Source organism: Sinocyclocheilus anshuiensis, unplaced genomic scaffold (assembly GCF_001515605.1).
Source record: "Sinocyclocheilus anshuiensis isolate Anshui unplaced genomic scaffold, SAMN03320099.WGS_v1.1 scaffold1671, whole genome shotgun sequence".
Classification (NCBI taxonomy): Eukaryota; Metazoa; Chordata; class Actinopteri; order Cypriniformes; family Cyprinidae; genus Sinocyclocheilus; species Sinocyclocheilus anshuiensis.
Genome location: NW_015549701.1, coordinates 153,332 through 154,379, shown reverse-complemented (window position 1 = coordinate 154,379; position 1,048 = coordinate 153,332). Strand labels below are relative to the sequence as shown.

General features: G+C 44.3%; 1 protein-coding gene across 1 annotated transcript in view; it reads left to right on the top strand.

Annotated features, from left to right (window-relative positions):
* ppp2r5ca (protein phosphatase 2, regulatory subunit B', gamma a) overlaps nucleotides 1-1,048 on the top strand; it is a 23,224-nt gene that overhangs the window by 10,283 nt on the left and 11,893 nt on the right. The window contains exon 2 of the mRNA XM_016449891.1: nucleotides 215-414. Coding sequence (XP_016305377.1) covers nucleotides 215-414 — 200 coding nt within the window. The remainder of the gene's footprint in view (nucleotides 1-214; nucleotides 415-1,048) is intronic.

Genomic DNA, 1,048 nt, shown 5'->3' with positions numbered 1-1,048 from the left:
AATAAATTGGAAAAAAAGTAACTTGCGTTACTTATTTGAAAAAGTAACTCAGATATTCTCTTGTAAATTAAAAAGTGATGCGTTACTAGTTACTTGAAAAAAGTCATCTGATTACGTAACTGGCGTTACTTGTAATGCGTTACCCCCAACACTGTGTGATTGTGCAGTGTTTCTAATCATCTGACGACGGTCTCTGCTCTTCTTGTGCTTTCAGATGTGGCTCCGGCCGAGCAGGAGAAGCTCTTCATCCAGAAGCTGCGTCAGTGCTGCGTTCTGTTCGACTTTCTGTCCGATCCGCTCAGCGACCTGAAATGGAAGGAGGTGAAGCGGGCGGCGCTGAGCGAGATGGTGGAGTACATCAACCACAATCGCAATGTCATCACGGAGCCCATTTACCCGGAGGTGGTGCACATGGTGAGTCAGGCCGGCTCTCAGGAGCCGCTCGTTTGATCTCCGAGCTCAAAGATGCTTCTGTTTCCCACACGGAGTCAGCCGCGGTCTTGGGCTTTACTGACACTCACTTCACATGCTTTTCTATTTACAGCACTAAAGAAGCATTATCACGCTGGAGATTCAGCTGAAACACAAGCTCTCGCTTCTCCAAAACCATGATGTACAGATCTAAAAAAGAGACGTTCTGTTTGATAATGTGCTCTTTTGATCAGATCAGCTACACGTGCGACCGAACGATCGGCAGCTTTCACGTCCGTCTCTCACATGATCAAAGCTGCATCAGTGCTGATAGAGTTATTGTTGTGCTAATGTGGCCGTCGATTGTTTGCTGTAGATGTGCATGAGTTCATAATAACGCGCCCGAGGCCAATGATTGATTTAGTCGATTTATACGAATTTTCTGGCTGATTTTCAGCATTTTGTGCTAATCTGTGACTCAGTTTGTGTAAAATGTGACCCTGCAGCACAAAAGCAGTCTTAAGTCGCTGGGGTATATTTGTAGCAATAGCCAACAATACATTGTATGGGTCACAATTATACATTTCTCTTTTATGCCAAAAATCATTAGGATATTAAGATCATGTTCCATGAAGAT